Genomic DNA, 19,565 nt, shown 5'->3' with positions numbered 1-19,565 from the left:
ATTGAAATAATAGTAGTTGTTATAGATAATAACAGTTATATTGAATGTTATGTCAAACAACATCATGCAGCTGAAGTAAACCGGTGTCTCTTTTAACAAGAGTTAAACCTTTCTGTAAATCATGTACACTAAGGAACATGTGTTGCCTGTATGAACACACTAACATACACATCGTCATGCTTGTGTATCTGTGTAGGATGAAGAGAGGTGTATAGAGAACATATGCCAGTACGGTAGGGGATTTGTGTTTTCTCTTCATCCTCTCCAAGAGCTCAGGGGCTGAGCCAGTAAATGCTACCCAGTCAAAAATGTCATCTTGTCCCATTGGCTGAGCTACAAAGAGAAAGAGAAAACCAAAGTCAATTATACCGAGCTCCTTTAATTTCATAGCTCTGAGGTACTTGAATTCTTACTCTCTGAGATTCACATTTGTCTTTACTCTCTGTGAGTATTTACTTCTTATTCATGAATTGTAACCCTTTAACTCAAATGATTTGCTCCTATGAGAATATACTTTCACATTAATGGCCTAAAGACAAGTAGTTACACAACTGTTACATACCAAGAGTTTGGTATGTTGTCGGACAAAATCCATCCATCTTTCATTCATGAATGAAAGCTAAATCCGCCAGTATATTATGCGTTCACTTTCCATGTGTTCATTCAAACTAACAGATTTTTATTTTTTTCCTTTTTAAATAGAGGGCACATTTAAACTGCCTTAGAAACATTTACCCATGCCTTCATTCTTTATTTTTATAACTGCTTTTAACATGCTGTTTTTGTATAGTTTGTTTTACCCTTGTCCCAAAGCCATATCATAAATATGAAAATCCATCATATAAATGTGAATACATTAAATGTTCAATACATTTTCAATGTTTACTGTGCAAAAATTATTGATTATTATTTTTTACATTTTTTTAAGTTACTACAGTCCTTCAGTTACACTTCTAATAGTGTACTGCAGGAATGAGTACTAAGAATTGGAAATGAGCATTTTTGAAGTTAGTTTTTTTTAAATGTGTTTTTGGCTAAATGTCTGAAATAAATTTTGTTAACAAGCTCTAGATATTCTCACGTTTTATTCCATAAAAAGGTGGTTACTAACAAGTGGTTAAACTGGACTACTGCAGAGTTTGTCAGGGATGATAAAACTTCACACTAAACAGGAAATCTCAATTACTAACCAGTATGACTTTACAGCCTCATTGTTAACGGTCTTGCAAACTATTATAACTTTTAACTTGAAGATCTTAAATAAATATTGATAGAGTTTTTGGAAGGGTTTATGGTTGTAATGTTGAAGTCATGCTGCTGTGGTAATCTTTTGCTTTTTACGTGTGGTGGCTTCATAATTCAGAGAGGTTGTATTCATTTTGAAGATTAACTCAATAAATTTGGTCACAGAGCTTATTTTCTGCAATAATTCAAAAGCAAATGAAAAATCCAGTTGGCTCTTTGTCGAGGGATCCAGGATGATGCTAATATTTAGGTTGTCCTACAAAAATATGTCATCGATCCTTGATTGCACATGCACATGCTTAAGATATTGACAATGTGCTTTTTTTTTAGCACATTGCAATAATATTGTTTATAATCTAGCAATAATATTGTCAAATTATGCAAAAAGTTGTGAAGTAAATATTATATGTGTATTTTTAGGATGCAGGAAATGCCAACTATGAAATTTGCCTTCCAAAGATGTTTAAAATGTCAGTCACTCTTCATTAAAAATTACAAATTTCAAAATTCTCCTCAATTATTTATTTATTTATTTTATTATTATTGTGGGTAAATCTCCAAATGAAATAAACATGTATTGACTATCCCTTATAAAAATACAATGGCAATACCATGGTCAAGTCATGGTATCAGAAGGGTGATTACACCTGATTTTAAATGGTACTCCAAGATGTGATTGTTGAATATAAGCCTCATGTTTACTTCGGCCTCTGGATGATATTTCTCTCATGCATCAGACTCGTCATCTTCAGCCTCAATTATATTTATTCTCTTGATGTGACAGATTCATTATGGCTTCATCTAGTCAGAGCAACAGTCGTTTCAATTGTGATGATAAAAAACATAATTATTTACACACCCTCATCTTGTCTCACAAAACATGCAGTCATTTAAGAAGAAAGCTACAGCAGTGGTTTTCCAAGTTATGTCCATCAATGCCAGCCTCAGTGTTCTCAAGAAGTCAGTGTTCTCCGCACAGTGTTGTGGTTATGCTTATTCATTTCCATTACCACACTCCTCTCTTGCCAGTCACACTTGACCAAGGTTTCTGCCTTGCTGCAATAGCCTGTCACTTGCAGAGGTTTCCTTTAAGTGTGATCAGAGGCCATTGCTCTCATCATGATTTTTATTATGGTGTTTTACAAGCTTAGATTAGATTAGTGTGTTTCTACCTGGAGTCCTGGCATGCAGGGTTTGTTGCATGATCTCCATTTGTGAACTGTGGAAGTCTGGCTCAAATAGGTACATTGGCAGCTTGTCGTCATGGCAGTCTGCCACAGTTGCCTGGACAAAATGATGTCATATCCTGAGTATGCTTTTCTCTGACCATTGTTTTTGGCTAGAGATAGTTGTGAATATGCGTGCTTAGGTATATATGTGTTTGTGTGTGTGAGTGTGTGATTGAAGAGAGACAGAATGTATATTGTTTGTTTTAATCTCTGTAATTAAGTATATAATGACCCAAACACAAGCACACTCTTTAAGAAGTTAAAGTATAGAGGAAAGTTTTTTTTTTCCTCTCTCTCTCTCTCTTAGCTAAGCTGGAATCATAATTGTTTTATATTTCCACCCACTTTTACTTATTGATTTATGGAATTTCTTAATTAAAAGTGTCTTTTTCTGCATCTTTTTTTCCCCCTGCAGTTGCACTTTACATAATTGCAGGAAAAGTAAAGCAGATGATATTGCAGCGCTTCCTTTGTCTGTTTATCATGCTACTTTTTCCCTAGGTGGCTGGGATTTCTGTTTTGAAGCTGTGAAGATTTATGGATGCACTATCAACTAGCTACTTAATATAAACATGCAAATAGACATTTAGCCCAGGAGATGTATTTGAAGAGTGATTGCACCCAGAAATGCCTTTTCTTCACTGATTTATGTGCAAATGAGCTAACTGACAGTCTCCATTTCTTTTCAGAGCTCCATTCAGATCACCTTTGATGACTGTCTTCAGCTCCCAACTTCTGGGTCCATTGACCGTGTGACTTGCACTGACCAATCAGTACGCAGCATGGTAAGCAGTCAAAGCTTTTACTTTGACACCAAAAAAGCACCAAGTAAAGGTTACTTATTTGTTTGCGCAATCTAACTAAAAGTAAATGTTCAAATATCCAAGCAAAGAAAGAAAAAAGACATTTATAATGTTAATAAAGATGCTGTTCTTTTGAACTGAATCCTGAAGAAAATGTATCAGTTTCCACAAAAATAAAGCAACTATATATAGCAAAATAAATAATTTTCAACATTGATAAAAACGAATGTTTCTTGAGCACCAAATCAGCATTTATTAATGATTTCTGAAAGATCATTTGACACTGAAGACTAGAGTTATGGCTACTAAGAAATTAGATTTGCTATCAGGTATTACATTTTAAAATATAAAAAAACATTATTTTGTTTGTAATAATACACTATTGCTGTTTTTACTGTATTTTTGATCAAATAAATACATCCTTAAGACTTATTTAAAAAATGTTTAAAAAATCTGTATATGTTAACAAAACATTTCTTCATATATATTAGAAGAATTGTCATATTTTTATGGTGTGAATTTAGGAATAAATAGGATCTAGTTGTTATTTTGTGTTCTACATATAATTTCGAGTAATTACAATAATAACAATTTTTACAATATACAATTTTTTTGGAGCGTCAGTCATCCAGCATCATTTTGTTCATCTGCATATTCTCTCCTCTCAGTGTAAATGAATGAAAGCAGTTGTAGTGCACACATCCTTGTAGTGGTATTCATTTGCACGTGCAGTTATCATATCTGAAATGATTTTCAGGCATATTATTATATTTGCATTGACAGCACCCTTTATATTTACATGTGTATGGAGGCAAATTACATATCCATTGAGAGAAACACGCACATGAGAAGCTATTTTTCGGTTCATTTGTCAGACACAATCTTCAGTCTGATCAGCTCAGACATTATGTGCATGCTAGCTCCTAATATTTTTTTTGAATGTTTTTAAACACTCAGACTCTTAAATCAGGGCCAATGTGTCCATCTTATCAAGTTGCATTCAGTATATATTTTATCTGTATGTAATCAAAGCATTTGATTTTTTTATTTATTTATTGTTTTGAAGATACTATGTTATGGCCAACTCAGTCAGCATATGTCAATCATACCCTCAACCTCCTCCAGGTCCTGCAGTGCAATTGTTCAGTCGACACCGTAACATTCCCTGTGACTGTCACTCAGCAGTCACCTGCAGCCGTTTCCATGGATACCTACCAGATCACGATGAAGCCCATGCAGGCCCAGGTAAAATACAAATGAAATGGATTTGCATCTGCGAGTTTGCATCAGTCTGCATAGCTGCACACTCAACTTTCATTAGTCTGATGTCTCCTGCCACTGCTCACATGAATGAGCCTCTCAGTTTGCCAGTTTTTTTCCCCCATCTCAATAGCTTAATGTAGACTGTGAGGTTTAGTGGCTATGAATATTGCATGCGATACTCATCTCAAACAAACGACACCACTTGATGCTTAGTGCCATAGTTTAATGTTTCATCTCTAGGTGGTAAAAAATGGACCAGCCATCGATGAATATATTACTTTTGCAAATTCAGTGTGAAATAGGAGTTCAAATATTCTGTATGGGCCTCTGTAGTTGCAGGTCTGTCTTGAGGAAGTGGAGGAAGAGGGTCTCCTTGTGTCCTGGACTTTTTCCAAGCAACCTCATCTCTCTTTAACTGTAACACCACGCCAAAGAGCCCAAAAAGAGGCAAGGGAGTAGTTTTAGTCACATAGGTCTTGTTTCTTTCAGCTTGTAACATATTATAAATTGTAAACTGTTTAAAACGCAACTATGCACATAAACTGAAATCTTTGTTTGTTTTTGTCTTTAGGGCTCTGACGTGGAGGTGGACAGTGAAATGATTGCGGCGCTGGTGGAGGACACACTGTACACAACACACCCTGCCATGATTCTCAACCTGAGAGCCTGTGTATCAAGCCCTGAGGTAAAATACCAGTATAGATTGCTATATCAAACAGTGAGGGTTATGACTGTGTACTGGGTCAGTGTGGCCAGCATTTGAAACTGTACTGAACATAATGACCAAGGTTTCTGTAGATCTTAAAAAGGTCTTATAAATCTGAATTCACCCTTTCACTAATTAAGGCCTTAAAAAGGCCTTAGATATCTGTCAATGGGCTATGAAGACTTGTTTTTCCTTTAAATTAAACTGTTTTTCCTAGGTCCACTGGCAGATATTTGTTCTTTTTAATCATAAACTTACTTCATTTTTTTATCAGTTTTGCAGAAAACAAGATTTATTTCATTTTGCTTCCCAAGTAAATGTATCTAGATTTAAGAATTTTTAGACATTTGCACTGGAAAGCAACACAGATATACTGAGAAATAACATCATTTGATTAAAGGTACAGTAAAGATATTTTCATATTCTAGAGGTTGAGACCAGAATAATTTATTAGAATTCAGCTATTTTTGTAAAATGAATGAAAAATTCATCGAGATTGGGGAGAAATTGTATTTTTGAAGTGTTGCTAATACTGTGCTTCTTAGACATTTACATTTACAGAACATGCTGGCATATGAAAGGGTTACTCCACCCCAAAATGAAAATTTTGTCATTAATCACTTACCCCCATGTTGTTCCAAACCCTTAAAAGCAAGATATTGAAGTCACCTTCAATTTATTTGTTCAGTTTTCTTTACTTGGTCTTAAAAAGGTCTTTAAAAAGTCTTACATTTACCTGCAGAAACCCTGTGTGACAGATCCATATGGATACTGTATATTTTGGTTGAGAGTGTTTGACGTATGACATGCAGGGATGTATGACACACTTATCAGTACAAAACATAAAAGACATGTAATTAAAGTCACCAAGAACGAGAAACGAAAACTCAAAATATATGACTTTTCATGTTATAAAACATGTACATTCTCTGTTGTAATAGTTTCCCAGGGAGAAGCAGATCGGTGGTCTGAACTCTCCATCTCAAAGCACGCCTGTAAGACTTATTTTCACCAACCAACACAAACCAACAAAAAAAAAAAAATATATAAAATTACCATGATTCTCAAAAAACATTGTGTTCAAATTAAACATTGTGTTCGAATTTGCCTACGTATTTACATAATCAGCCACTCTGTGATTTGCCTGAATGGCTTGTTGACTGTTAAAGGAAGCCTTGTTTAATTAGGCTGGCTTCATGTTCATTTGACCCCAATTTTTTTTCTTCAGAATTCATCCTAATATGCCAAGGAACATATTCCTATTTTTATCGGTTAAAAAAAGTTTTTCAGGATTCTTTGATTAACAGAAACTCTGTATTTGAGCAGTTTATGGTATAAGTTATCTGACTTCTTTTCCAGGATGTCAGACTCATGTAGGAGAGCTTTGTTGTATGCTGAGTCTGGACACTCCTTCCACTGAACGGAGAACCGGCTTCCTTACTCCTTCCCCCAGTCCTGGAGCAGCCCTGCACTGGACTGACGACTTTACACTGTAAGCACACTGTTCTGCCATTATGTGATTGTAAAGGCAGATATGGATTAACAAAGACCGAAACTATATGAATGGACTGGATTAAACATTCTGGGTGAGGTGCTGACATGCCTGACTCCTAGGAAAGGTTACAAGGAAATGTTTCTTATAATGTCATGTTCTATTAAACAAGGTCATTTTCATTCATACAAGTAATTTAACTCTGTGCTGCAGGACTAGACTGAGTCTACGTTTACACGACAACTCTGTAGTCAAAATTTGAAAAGTGTTTCCCTTGCGTTTTTAAAAAGTTTTGCTTATACACGACAACATTTTCAAAACGATTTTTGTTTACACATATCTGCGAAAACGGCCAAAACCGCTGTATTTCGTGCGCCAGGCCAGTAACTCCTCCATTGTTCTATATATTTGGTTGTAATATTGGTGAAGTAAATCCATACTTTTCTAAAGAAGCATTAGCAAACTCTTGAGGAGCAACAGCAGTACCATGTACTCCGCCATTGTTCTATATATTTGTTCGCGCTTGCCTTTAAAATCGAAACGTACTGCGCATGTCTACATACCTAACACATACTACGCACATCGATGACATCACTGTTTTCAAAGATTCCAGTTTTGGGTTGTTTACACGGAAATGACAACAGTGGCATTTTCAAAAACTAGCACATTGAAACCGGTTTTTAAAAATATACATTTTCAGTCACCAAAATGCCATTTAAACGAAAACGAAAAACAAAAAAAAATAAAAAGCCTCCCATTCTTAAAATAAAACACTGTAAACAAACCATAAATCTGATAATCCAGTTGGATTTTCTAACACCTTCCATTTAAAGGTCAATTTCCCCACTTCAGTTTAACACAATGGAGCGTTTTCCTCAAAGTCTGTTTTATAATGGCAGCCCTTCTGTCATGAATGAAGGTGTGAAGCTATGAGCAGCTCCATCAATGGCTCTGTGAACATGTACAGCAGCCAACTCCTGAAGAAACAAAGAGCTGTTTAGCACATTTAATTACAGCCATTCCCAACACGTCACTATTTCCTGTGATGCCAATTACCAGAATGGCCAATTTAATTCTCAAAGCCAGCCTACAGATTGTTGCTATGGGATTAAATGGGACCGATGGTATACAGCAGTTTTATAACCTAAAATCCAATTACAACTGTTAACCCTCTGGGGTCTAAGGGGTTTTGGGGGCATAGAGAAGTTTTGACATCCCCTGACTTTTGTCCTTTTTTTAGTTGCTTATAAACATATACATGGCTAAAGTCTAATAACACTGTATTCAGCTAAAAAAAAAATATCCTGGCATCATGAAACACTGAGATGATGTAAATGAAACTTAATAATGTTTCTCTTGATTATACATTTAGTCAGGAATTAAATTTTGGAAAAAAAATGTGTACAAGCACGTCACAATTTATATGAAAACTAATACAAGTGGATTAATAATAAAAACGACTTACTCATGTTTATGATCTCTACTTCTTCAAGACGCTAAAATAAAAACAAAAATAATCACCTCAACACAATCGCTGCAGCACGTCTTCTTGAGGTGAATTATGAACCAGTATTATTCCTCTCAGGGCAAAGCGGACAGTAAAATAAAATATAAAAACTTGAACAGTCTCGCTGCTTTGTTTGCTGTCCTGTGGGCATTTACCCGCCACAAACTTCACATAGACGATTGTAATATCAATAGCACGCTCGCCTAGTGGTCGCATTAGATATAATGAAGGGAGACGTGAAAGACTGGACATTGCGTTGTTTTCATATGGATTACTTTATCACAGAATATTTGTTTTCGATAAGACTTGCTTAGTTTAAAAGTAGACATGTCAAGCTTTCTATAGATATCTTTCTCATGTCTCTTTGTTGAGTATTTGCTGAGTTACAGTTCATTTTAATGATGTGTTTCTAAATGAAGATCACGCAGAACCAAGGCGGCAGACAACGCACCCTGTTTGTTTTCTTTATTTTATAAATGCACAGTTTTGTTGTTATTATGTGTGTATACAAATAAAAGTAGACCCTTTACAGATTCGATTGATGTATTGCTCTTATCTGTACGATCAAAACTGAAAGTGTAATTTAAGCTATTTTTGGGGTTATCAGGAGAAGATGCCACAAAACGTGTATCCACGTTGATCGACTCCAGAGGGTTAAAGTCAATTTAGTCTTTTAATGATACAAAAAGTCACTTCATCTCCAATATTCTGTATTACGAAATTAAAGTTTACTGTGTGTGCATCTTTATTTACTTGTGATAAATCAAAGACTGTTTTTATCAATTAGGGAAGTAGGACCAGAAACCAAAGAACTCAAAGTAAGACTTGTGGAGAAGAACAGCAAAGGAGAGCGTGAGTCACTTTTCAGTGCCTATCATTCAATAGTTCATCCAGCATTATAAGAAATTTATTGATTTCAGATAATCTGGTGAATGATTAAAGACTGATATTCTCCATTCTGTCTGTTTTTGTTTTCACTGCATGATATACTTGTCTGTCTGTTGATTAATTTGTTTTCTTTTTCCTGTTTGACAGAGTTTCTGCCTGGTTGTGCTTCCTTACAATTGGATCTCTCTAAAAGAATTCCTAATGGACAACATAAACTGTCCATCACACCGGGTCATGGTCTGGCTCCAACTGCAGTTGTAACATTAGAAGTAAGGACAGCATAAAGTAGAATTCAGATATATTTCATATACACTACCGTTCATGTAAGGCTATGTTTATTTGATCAAAAATACAGTAAAACAGTAATATTGTGAAATATTATTACAATTAAAAAAAATGTTTTCTATTTTAAAATATTGTAAAATGTAATTTATTCGTGTAATGGCAAAGCTGATTACTCTAGTCTCCAATATCACGTGATCCTTCAGAAATCATTCTATATTCTGATTTGCTTCTCAAGGAACATTTATTAATGTTGAAAACTAATGTTGTGCTGCTTATTTTTGTGGAAACATAATTAAAAAAAATTCAGGATGATGAATAGAAAGTTCAAAAGAACCATTATTTGACAGAAATAGTTTGTAACATTTTAAGTGTCTCTACTGTCACTTTTGATCAATTAAGTGTGTCCTTGCTAAATAAAAAGTTGTTTATTTTGAAGTAATATATATTTACCCCAAATGGTAGTGTATGATGGACAGATAGATACTAGTAATTCACATATATAAAGTATACATGATTTCCATGATAAAACAATGTTCAGAGTGTCCGTATTACTGATTAAGGCTTCAGCCAACCTTGTGTTCACTTTTCCGAACACTCTGATAAGTCCCTGTTCCAAATGTCAATGTGAATTATTTAATAGAAAACATATCTTATTACAGCGGTTTGCCTTGTGAAGCCAATGCTCACCTTATCTCTGATTAACTTGATAACTGAATTATTTATTTAACCTAGTATTTTAATTCATACCAGAGCTGGATCCTGTTCCAGGAAAATGTCCAATTTTGGATTTTTGCATTCTGGTATTTGTTTTTAAAAGACCCAGCAACAAGTGCATTAGATCCTGACAGTGCATGCGTACATACGAGTCAGAGCGAGTGCAGATAGATTTAATAGGAGGTTCTGTATAGGTCCTCAGAATATTTTTGACCAATCAGCTTTAAGTTCTAAATCGCACTGATTGATTGTTTTGTGAGCAGTGGAATATTTGGAGAGAGTTATTCACTTTTGTTCACGCTGAACAGCACAGATTATACTACAGATTATTTAAATTGACCAGTGTAACCTTTTAGTATATGTTTGGTTGACTGTATTTTGATAATGAAAAGACTGCGATGTTAAGTTTGTTTTGCTAAAATATGTGGTGTGTGTGTGTGTGTGTGTGTGTGTGTGTGTGTGTGTGTGTGTGTGTGTGTGGTGTTGCACACACAAGTGTGTGTGTGTGTGCGTGCATGTGGCGCTGGCGTGATGAAACATAAAATGCTCTAAGTCATTCAGATAAGAGTAAGACATAATTCATAATTTTTGCACACACAATAAAAACAGAACATTTTGTGCTTTTGTAAAATAAAGCAAACAAACAGGATGCGCGTTCTGTCATCTCGGTTTCCTTTTCGTGAACTTGTTTGGAGAGCGCTGCGCCTTATATCTGTTTTGAACCTGTTAATTATTTAAGTGATATATATTTTGCATATTTATACCTTTTATATATAGACTATGATTGTATTTTATTTTTATGAAAACAAATTTTATTTTTATTTTATTTTTAATATAACTTGCATACTGCTACATTTTCCTTAAATCATCCTGGCGACCCCTTTTTAACCCTGTGCCCTAGGCTGTAGTTAGGTCCATGCAGAAACTTGTGAACGATGCTCCTATATTTGTGGCATCACCGTTTAGTGACGTCACTGAATGTTCCGGGAAAGCTGAAGTTGTTTTGTCAATGATGGTCACAGTGCCTTTTAATTGCTGTTTTGGATCCGGTTATTATTTATTTACAAATTAGACTACAACAAAAATGCAAATGTTACAAAGTGGTCTTTTTGCAGCAATATTCAACACTCAAGAGATATACAATAGACTACTGTGACACATAGGCAAAGTCAGCTCAAAATTATACTTTACATATGGGGATTGTTTTTCAGTTTTTTTAAGATATCAGTGTCTCTACTAACCGTAATTCTAGAGTAAATTTATTTTTTAGTGTTTAGTGATTATGTTTAAGCTAATGATTTCATGTTTCTGCCTCCACAGCTGTTGTATTTGGAGTCCAGTGATTTGCGTGCATGTCATAATGCCACTCCTCCGCGATCCTTGGTCACCCCCTCAAAGAAGGTGGACGTGGACCGCACAATCATGCCTGATGGCACAATTGTCACTACGGTAACCACCATCCAGTCACGACTAAAACTGGACCGCAAACTAGGTGAAGGCCACCTCACTCAGGAACACTGAGAACACACATGCTCTTCTGTCTGCATTGTCTAGTACCACACAAGTGACTTGGCAGTTTCACCCTATCTTATTTCTTCCTCTATAACTGCAGGAGACTCTCCGTCTAGGTCTCCCTCAAAGGTGGAGGTGACTGAAAAGACTCCCACTGTGCTCACAGACAGCTTGCAGAGCACCAGTGCCAGTCCCACACCCAGCAGTGAGCTCCACATTAACATTAGCATTTTGAGATAATACCTACTACCATTCATTTGTTTTTTGTTTTTTTTGTTTTTTTGATGAATAAGAGAATCATTCATTTATCAAGGACACGTTTAGTTGATTAAAAGTAAGATTAAAGACATTTCTAATGTTATGAAAGATTTCTATTTTAAACAAATGATGTTCTTTGAACTTTTTATTAACCAAAGAATCCTGAAAAACAAATGAAAAAAAGAAACTACAAAAAAAACATATAATAATTATTTATCAACAAAAAAGCAAAACAGAATATTGTTGTAAAATGATTGTTACAAAAAAGACTGGACTAACGGCTGCTAAAAATTTAGCTTTGCCATTACAGGAATAAATTACATTTTAAAATATAATAAAATAGGAAACACTTATTTTAAATTGTAATACTTTTTCACAATTTTACTGTATTTTTTGACCAAATAAATGCAAACTTGGTTAGACTTGGAGACATCTTAAAAAAACATTACTAATCTCCAAACAAATAGACTCCAAACTTTTAAATGGTAGTTTACGTCTTCATGAAAATGTTTATAATTGAAATATTTACATGTGTATTAAATTAAAAGTTATAAGTTCACAAAATTAGTAACACGTTTACAATAAATTATTTATATTGTTGGCTTTAACCATTTATTTATATTAATATAATACATGTATTAACTATAAATATATTATTTATTAACTGATTTTTGTTCATGTTTAAATACATTTTGTAAATATTATTTATTGTTATTTATTTGAATGAATTACGGGGAAGTCTGTGATCCTGTTGTGTTTGTTTCAGCAGAAGGCACCCTCCCTAATGGGCTGGATCCCGTAGCAGAAACGGCCCTTCGGCAGCTAACCGAGTCGGCCAGTAAGGTACCTAAGAAGACGCCTACTAAACGCAGCACTCTAATCATATCTGGGGTGTCAAAGGTCAGAGTCTGAACATCAAGTAAACAGACATTTCTAATCAGTGTCATAAAAATATCTCAGTTACAATGAGGCAAGCATCTTGGGAAATGATCACGAGTACATTCTCTTTAGCCCTCCCCCGAGGGTAATGTGTTAAGTCTTCTCTTTCCGTCACATAATTTTGATGTAACACTCATCAGGACACTTTCTGGCTAGAAAATTGTCACCGGCGTATCTTTTAGGCTGTTATAACACTGAAACATTGCATTTAACTAATCTTAACTTCCTTTTGAACATTGTAATCTATAAGCTTTTAAATCTAAATGTCAATGCAAACTCATTCTCAAACTTGACCTAACTTGGTTTACAGAAGGGCTGACAGCGGAGATACCTCTGCAAACGCACTGTCAACATGTTGTCTTCCTCAGCTGTGCCTGCAGGACATGTACATGAGAAACACTTTGTTCAAACTAATTTCCTGTCCTTCCCACAGGTCCCCATTACTGAAGATGACTCAGCCTTATCAGTGGGCTACGCTGCAGCGATGGACGCAGCCCTACAGGGGCCGCATTCTCCCAGTGGAGCCCCGAACCACCACGGAGCATCCGCACATCAGGAAGCTGACGAGACTACGCCATCTGACGTGTCCGAGCGACCATCCGTGGATGACGTGGAGTCGGAGACAGGATCGACCGGAGCCCTGGAGACGCGTAGCCTCAAAGACCACAAAGGTGTGAATTTCTTTGTAATGTATTTTTAATGTATTTATAATAAAATTTCTATTTATGATTTTTTTTTTTTTTATGTGCATTTATGTTCTGTTCCAGTGGGATTCCTCCGCAGTGGCACCAAGCTACTATTCCGCAGGAAACACAAAGAGAAAGACCCCAGTTTCAGTCAGTCCCACGAGGACGTCTCTAACCTGGACAATGACTCCTCCACAGCCTCCTGCTCCTCCACCAGCCGTAAAAAGTCTGGAAGCTTCTCTCGCCGCCTCATCAAACGCTTTTCGTTCCGCTCATCCAAGACAAAGGGCAAATCCAGCACAGCCAATGGAGGATCCAGCACTACAAATAACTAAAGGAGAAACAGAGAGGAAGGACGAGTAAGAGAGACACGGTGCGGGCACCAGTCAAATGAGGGTGGAATTGGCTCCAAATTTCTATAAACTAGTTATTTATGTTATATAGTGATTGTCTACAACCTAGTTGGGGTAACATAATTCTTCAGTCCACATTGTATGAAGGAAGTCAGCCTTGTTTTGGGGTGTTTTTTTTTTTTTTTTTTCTTTTTTCTGACTGGAACATCATCATTAATCTGTGATTAAGCTTTTCAGCTTGGAAAACGCCAAAATAAATGTGGAAAATAAAAGGAGTTGACTATTTATGGATGCACTGCGAACCTAATTAATTTGATAGTACGGATAAAAGGCTGCTTTTGTGGATAATTATGAGCGAACAAACTTGAGGAACTCGAAACGGTCTTGTCATGCGGCTATTGAGCACAAGGGGGCGACATAAACCACTGACTATTGATGCCTCCAACACTGTCGCTATGTGTTGTTTTCTTATTTATTTCATCAGTTGCACTTTGGATCTTAATATAAGTGTTTACAATGCTGGGGATCTCTTTTTCTGTCGTTTTTATCATGTTTGTGTATCGTTTACTGTTATCGGCACTGATTTGTTTCTTCTGAGCTCACGAGGAGTATTTCCAGAGTGTGATATGCTAAGACATGCTGTGAGCTTTGTTCTCGGTTTGCTGTAGCTATAGCATTTAGATCAAGAGATATTATGCCCTGTTTTCAAATAGTGGTACGTTTGACTTTCATTGTGGCTTAATAATCTTTTATAATGATGTTTCAATTTTGTTTAAGAAAACGGAAACGTTCTCAACTTACTGTAGGCATATCTCACTAAATTACGTTCGTGTTTTGTTTGTAAAGTGTAAGCCCTTCGAGTGATACACTACAGGGAAAAAACGCATTTGTGTACATTTATAAATTATTCCACAATTTTTTTGTAAATCAGGCTGAATCTGCAGTGGAGAAGAGTGCTATTTTCAGGGTCCACGTGAAAACAAACCTCAGGGGGATACGATGAAAAGGTGAAAATATGTTTAATCACGTTATGTTTTTTCTTTTCTTTTTTTCAGAGATGGCTTGAACAAAACGTAACCCCAGTAACATAAAACCCCGTTTCCTTTTTATTATTATTATTATTCTTCATTTAGTTGCAGTTAACTTGTACAGAGGAGCGGGCATCCGCACGTGCTTTACTCTCCACAATTAGATTTTATTAATCGTAATGCCATAGATGGCTTTTATGATAATATTGAGCAGAATATCTTATTATTTTCTGATAAACTAGTAACTCGAGTTAACGGTATAGTTCACACACGAATTTCTACCATTATTCACCTTGGTTTATTTTGTAAGGATCATAGATGCAGTGGTGACCGAGGCTGTTTATCTGCATAAAATCTCTTTTTGTCTTTCTCTTGTTGTCATAAAGTCATAGAGGTTTGTGAATGAACACTAATCTCATTTTGTGTGAACTCTCTCTTTAAGATGCTCTCTTGCCGTGGCCCCATCCCATATGAGGGTGACTCTGTTTCAGTATTTGGTTCTATCAAATATTTGAGATAATCAGAGCCCGAATCTAATTAATACAGGAAAACGTTTTACCAATAAAACGATGATTTAGCAGTTCACGAATCGATGACAAAGCACGTGTTTGCTATAGTTAGTGTGAGTCCTGGAGCGTAAAGCCTGAAAATGTTATATGACCAGAGTGTTATGATAACAGCGAAGACAGTGGACCTTCTGGTGTATTCGGAGCTTTATATTATTGTGTTTAATTTGATGTTAAATATATTCGAAATAAATTATTTTTGAAAATGCATTCCTCTTCATTTTCTTTTTCCCTTCAGAATGTTCTAACTAACGTTATATGACTTGAAACGGCAAACTGAAAAAGTGTTGCCGTGATTAAACCACAAACAACATTTATTTCTTTAAGCAAAGTAAATTATCTAAAATGTATGTTATGTATAAAATGTTACATATCACCGTAAACAAACAATGGGGGGAGGGTTAAACACAAATCAATCGTTTCTTCGTGATTTTGCGACAAACTGTGTTAAAATTCAGAGGGAATATGTTCAATTGGTTTGAATTTCCCGCCCAAATTTGACTGACAAAGAAAAAGACCACTAGCGTCGCACACCAACTGAACGAATCAATCAGCACGCGCACATTTAGATGCACTCGGATTGGTTCGTTAGCTTGCGCTGTTTATGCACTTACAAGTTCAAGCCAATAGGAGAACACATCCGCTCTATGGTTGGCTCTAACAGCCAATCAGGTCCGTGCTTTACTGCGCGTATCCAATCATAACGATGGGCGGGACCATGCAGCTCTAGTTCAGTCAGTCCTTAAATACTGCAGCAACTCTGTAGCTTGCTTCACTGATTTCTTCTACAAGTTAAGGGAGGAAGTTTCTCGAACAACATGTCTGGAAGAGGTAAAACCGGCGGAAAAGCCCGCGCCAAAGCAAAGACTCGCAGCTCCCGTGCTGGTCTGCAGTTCCCCGTCGGCCGTGTGCATCGTCTCCTGCGTAAAGGCAACTATGCTGAGAGGGTCGGCGCTGGTGCTCCTGTGTATCTGGCCGCCGTGCTCGAGTACCTCACCGCTGAGATCCTCGAGTTGGCGGGAAACGCTGCGAGAGACAACAAGAAGACTCGCATCATCCCTCGCCACCTTCAGCTGGCTGTCCGTAACGACGAGGAGCTGAACAAACTGCTCGGCGGAGTGACCATCGCCCAGGGTGGTGTTCTCCCCAACATCCAGGCCGTGCTTCTGCCCAAGAAAACTGGCCAGGCTGTGCCCAGCTCCGGTAAATCGGGAAAGAAGGGATCTTCTCAGTCACAGGAGTATTAAGAGAAATGCTGAACTGAGTTAATGCACCCAAAGGCCCTTTTAAGGGCCACCCAGTTATTCAGAAAAGAGCAAGTTCCAGGTGTCTGAAATATCTAGTCTATATAGAGCCTTTTTACTTTGACTTTTTTTTTTTTTCTCCGTGTAAATAAAAGTTTTGTTTTGTTCTGATAAGAACTGATGACTTGATTCTGCGTGATCAACGGTAGGACAGAAATTAACGGTGGTTTTGATACATTTATTGATATAATGTAGGAAAAAAAACATTGCAGGTCAAATAATTCGGTTAATTTAATCACTTAAGTTACTTCAAAGGCACATTGTGGTATTCAAACTATAGATAGGGTGTATATATAAAATTTGATAACAGGCTTTTTTGTTTTGTCTGCTTTTTTTTTTTTTTTTTTTTTTTTTTTTTTTTTTTGATTGCCCATTTTGTCAGAAACCTTATATAGAGCTCAAAATCTTAACTGGCTTGGGATTCATTCCAGTTAATATTTAAAAGGTATCATGTTTGTAACAACAGGATTTGCTGTTAAAAAAAAAAAGCCATATTTGTGAGAGCTGCATAAAGGTAAAATAGACTCAATCCGTCATTAAACATCATGGCCAGATGTTAAAGGAAGCCATTTTGGCCACCTCATTTTCAAGTGGTTCATACATAAAAGCAGGTCTGACATCATTAGAAGTGGAAGACTATCAGTGAGAGCTGAGTTCATGTGCATGTAAGGAAACCCACCAGCTGCTTGAGAAAAGCTCTCTCCGAGATGCACCGCAGCATTGTGTCTGAATGGTGCAGGACAGACACTATTTCCAGAATGTCTTTATCTTGTGCTCTGACTTCCACTGCCAGTGCTCCCTGATGATAAAACACATTTTGTTTATTTAACATTTACTGCAGGCAAATACAGAGCATGCAGTGGCTTCACAGCAGTCTGATCACAAATGCATTATGTTCTACGTTCATATTAATTTACTGTTCCACACAATTATTCAAGCCTTAAGCTTTTTTTTAAATTAAAACGTAATGGAGATGGAAGCTATTTTCAAACATTGAATCACTGCTTATATAAGACATTTACATTTAGAGGCCATATTGACGTACTGTGCTCTATTTAATTTATTACTTATATTTTCTTTACTTGGTCTTAAAAAGGTCTCAAACTGTCTTAAATTTACCTTCATAAAACCTGCAACATATACCAAAATAAGTGCAATTTTATGGCAGCATCCGTTAGCACGTTGTTACACAGGTGTTTCCTTTAGTGTTTATAATGTGCATTAACAGTTGAGCCTGCAGCTGCAGGTGCTTTTTTTCTCGCATGAACAACAGTAAGAACAACACAATAATAAGTACAAAGCATGACGGGTATAAATACTGGAAAACATTTACTATTTTAAATCTAATGCATGAAAACCTCATGCAATTTCATAGCTTGTGAATGGTTGTGCATGTTTGCACACTTACCTGGCCAACTGCATAAATGCAATCTTCAGGGTCCAGAACCTGCAATTTATATAACAGCTAGTATAAATGTACGATAAATGCATCTATGAACACTGCTGTAATCACCAGAGACCTTCATATTCTGAATAGCAGTTGGTATTCTTGCATTCAGACCTGCCTCCACTGAATCAACAACTGATGAACCAAGTCCATTCTCTACATTTTTTTTCTTTTTTGATAATCCTCAAGCTGTACATCATAGCACAAAAGAAAAGATCTGTCGCTTCTTCCATTACATACCTGACTGATTTAGCTTTCCCAGTCCATACGTTTGAGGCCTGCTGCGGCCAGAATAATACCAGCATAGTCGTCCTTTTCATCCAGCTTCTTAAGATGGGTGTTTAGGTTCCCTCTCTATAGCAGTAAGGTCAAGGAGGAAGACTCCAGTACAATGCTACAGTATATACAATATAAGGAAACTTGCTGGTGTAACAAATACCCAGAAAATATCTGCTTGCTTTGGCAGTCCATCAAAATCGAAATGAAAGCGGCTGCCATTAATAATGTATAAACATCCACAGACGCAATAGGAAAGGAAAGTGCAGGATACAATATTTTCAAACTCCAGTTGAGGGAATCGTTTCTTTAGCTGAGCTGCTCTGCGAAGTGAACTTGTGCCAATCACACTGGGGAAAAAAAAAAGTTTCAAAATGTTTCTGACAGCTTTGGTTACATAACTGCATATAGCTGTCAAAACACGACATCCATGGCAGAGTGTAGATTTTCAATTAAATTCTATTACCATGAAAAACACTGCTCTCCCTTGATTACTGGGTCATCAATCAAATTCTGGAGGATAGATCCCTGTACTTTTATTTGGCATGAGAAGATTGTTAAAAACACAGAGCTCACAGAGCTCATCTCTTCTCTAGCAAGCTGTTGAGGATAAGTCCAGCATTCTTTGGATGAAGCACCACTGCATCATGTGGATTTCCCTCCTTCACAAAAACAACACACAACAAATCACTCACCACTCAAACACCATTCATGTCTTTTGATAAAGACAGTAGGATTCTTCAGCATTTAGCTTTGTGACTAGGAAGAATTTCAATGTCGATATCTGGAATTAACAATGTGACTAGTGAAAATTCATTTATTTTTTTACAGTCTATGCTTGAGAGATACTAACGTTCCCAGACATCTCCTTGTTCTGTTTCCCGAACAGTATTGTCAAGAAATTTCACTCATTTGCACAAATGTTTTGTTTGAATGACAGATTTCAAGAATGCCCAGTGACCCGATTTCTGCAAGTACTCCTAGTCCTCGCTGCAGAATACTGTGGAGCGGTGACGTCACGTACCTCCGTCACCTGTGTTTACCACGCATGTATGGCAAGCCGT

At 36.5% G+C, this 19,565-nt stretch overlaps 2 protein-coding genes and 1 long non-coding RNA gene across 3 annotated transcripts in view; 2 read left to right on the top strand and 1 right to left on the bottom strand.

Moving 5' to 3' along the window:
• The window catches only part of LOC109084160 (phospholipid transfer protein C2CD2L-like), a 28,465-nt gene extending 12,781 nt beyond the window's left edge, over positions 1-15,684 (top strand). The window contains exons 3-15 of the mRNA XM_042755945.1: positions 3,164-3,259; positions 4,403-4,522; positions 4,874-4,987; positions 5,112-5,225; positions 6,188-6,288; positions 6,604-6,738; positions 9,033-9,097; positions 9,281-9,402; positions 11,453-11,624; positions 11,745-11,849; positions 12,669-12,802; positions 13,275-13,512; positions 13,609-15,684. Of these exons, the coding sequence (XP_042611879.1) occupies positions 3,164-3,259; positions 4,403-4,522; positions 4,874-4,987; positions 5,112-5,225; positions 6,188-6,288; positions 6,604-6,738; positions 9,033-9,097; positions 9,281-9,402; positions 11,453-11,624; positions 11,745-11,849; positions 12,669-12,802; positions 13,275-13,512; positions 13,609-13,862 (1,770 nt within the window). The 3' untranslated portion in view covers positions 13,863-15,684. The remainder of the gene's footprint in view (positions 1-3,163; positions 3,260-4,402; positions 4,523-4,873; positions 4,988-5,111; positions 5,226-6,187; positions 6,289-6,603; positions 6,739-9,032; positions 9,098-9,280; positions 9,403-11,452; positions 11,625-11,744; positions 11,850-12,668; positions 12,803-13,274; positions 13,513-13,608) is intronic.
• Positions 15,685-16,235: 551 nt separating this feature from the next.
• Positions 16,236-16,894, top strand: LOC122144781 (histone H2AX-like). Its single transcript, XM_042755943.1, has one exon. It carries the CDS (start codon positions 16,293-16,295, stop codon positions 16,719-16,721), a length of 429 nt encoding a protein of 142 aa, XP_042611877.1. The 5' UTR covers positions 16,236-16,292; the 3' UTR covers positions 16,722-16,894.
• Positions 16,895-17,456: 562 nt separating this feature from the next.
• On the bottom strand, positions 17,457-19,160 carry LOC122144794. The gene is made up of 5 exons (XR_006159838.1): positions 18,968-19,160; positions 18,776-18,851; positions 18,466-18,579; positions 18,187-18,225; positions 17,457-17,577 (listed from the first exon to the last, which is right to left on the bottom strand). It is a non-coding gene; the product is annotated as an uncharacterized LOC122144794 (long non-coding RNA).
• Positions 19,161-19,565: the final 405 nt, after the last annotated feature.

The sequence above is a fragment of the Cyprinus carpio genome, chromosome A5 (assembly GCF_018340385.1).
Source record: "Cyprinus carpio isolate SPL01 chromosome A5, ASM1834038v1, whole genome shotgun sequence".
Taxonomy (NCBI): domain Eukaryota; kingdom Metazoa; phylum Chordata; class Actinopteri; order Cypriniformes; family Cyprinidae; genus Cyprinus; species Cyprinus carpio.
This window is presented reverse-complemented; position numbering and strand designations above follow the sequence as displayed.

What these genes read in the sequence shown, in the direction of transcription:
- LOC122144781 (XM_042755943.1), top strand. Translation starts at nt 16,293, where the DNA reads ATGTCTGGAAGAGGTAAAACCGGCGGAAAAGCCCGCGCCAAAGCAAAG.